Source organism: Penaeus monodon, chromosome 30 (assembly GCF_015228065.2).
Source record: "Penaeus monodon isolate SGIC_2016 chromosome 30, NSTDA_Pmon_1, whole genome shotgun sequence".
NCBI lineage: Eukaryota > Metazoa > Arthropoda > Malacostraca > Decapoda > Penaeidae > Penaeus > Penaeus monodon.
Window position 1 is genome coordinate 11,118,784 of NC_051415.1, and position 1,212 is coordinate 11,119,995.

The 1,212-nt window shown below is 34.7% G+C and overlaps 1 protein-coding gene across 4 annotated transcripts in view; it reads left to right on the forward strand.

Annotated features, from left to right (window-relative positions):
* The window catches only part of LOC119592517, a 14,166-nt gene that overhangs the window by 11,985 nt on the left and 969 nt on the right, over positions 1-1,212 (forward strand). For all 4 annotated transcript variants that reach the window (XM_037941366.1, XM_037941368.1, XM_037941369.1 and 1 more), the window contains exons 5-6: positions 542-681; positions 856-956. In XM_037941366.1, coding sequence (XP_037797294.1) covers positions 542-681; positions 856-956 — 241 coding nt within the window. The remainder of the gene's footprint in view (positions 1-541; positions 682-855; positions 957-1,212) is intronic.

Consider the following 1,212-nt stretch of genomic DNA (forward strand, 5'->3'; position numbering starts at 1 on the left):
AATTTGCATAGGGAGGGATACTTTGTGGGGTATAAAAAGGACACATAATCATGACAAGGGATATGACACAGAGGGTTGTAAATTTACTCTTTCTAATTCAAAGCTAGTAGAAATTGGTATATTGAATTTGTCTTGCTTAGCAGTACAGGATTAGAATTTTTTTATAACACATTTCTTTCAGTAATGGGTATGATGCTAATTGGGAAAAACTTGAGGCTTTCAACTTGAATATTGTTAGTAATTGTGCAATTCCATCTTCAGAGCCTCACTTCTATAGCTTTGAGGGAAGTTGTTGACTTGTTCTGTTTCATAATGTTGAAAGTCCTGATTATTTGTTCTATGGGCCTTGTGACTTCCATTTCTGCTATAGCTTTTCTTTAGCATGAAGGAAGGATAGTCTAAAATATATACATACTTCTTTTGTTGTCACATAGAAAAGCTTTTGTGATTAATGTGGAAAAAATATGTATATGACCTTTATTTAATTCAGCAATGGAATGAATAAATAAAAATCCATTCAATACGTTACAACCTTTTACAGAAACTCCTAAAAGCAAAATGGTTCCCAAGAGATGAAGCAGCCATAGAGAAACATGATCGAAGAGTTCTTGCCTCTTGGAAAAAGCATACCAAAGGTCAGCTTGGAAGCTCACAACTGCTGAAGGAAATGCTCGACAAAAAGTAAGATCATTCTAGAGGTAATTCAAGATTACATAAGATAACCATGAATCACCTTGTAATTTAAATGTGCAGTTTCGTTTGGTGTTTTCGAGATTAGTTTAGCTGTTATTGGTGAGGGAAATGATGATATTCTTGTAATAAAGTATACTCACTCTTAACTATTCTCCAATCAAGGTATGGAGTGACAGATGAGCGACTTCTCCAACCAGTCAACCAAGAGGACATACTCTCTACCTTGGAATCCCTTCGTTATGAACACGAGGAAGAACCGTACAGTAAGTTGTTCCAGGCTATAATTTCAGAACATCCCATCCAGTTGGAATGGAAATATTAGGAACTCTGTACATCACTCCATGCCATTTATTGTGACTAAAATGCAGTTTGACAAAACTCATACATAATTTTTACATCTTTTTGTGAGAAACTAATGCATATTTCCAAACGAGCTGGTGCAGATTCATGTTCATAACTTAGATCTTTTTTTCTTAATATGAGTAATTTGGCTTATTCCTTTCCAAAGGAACATAGATA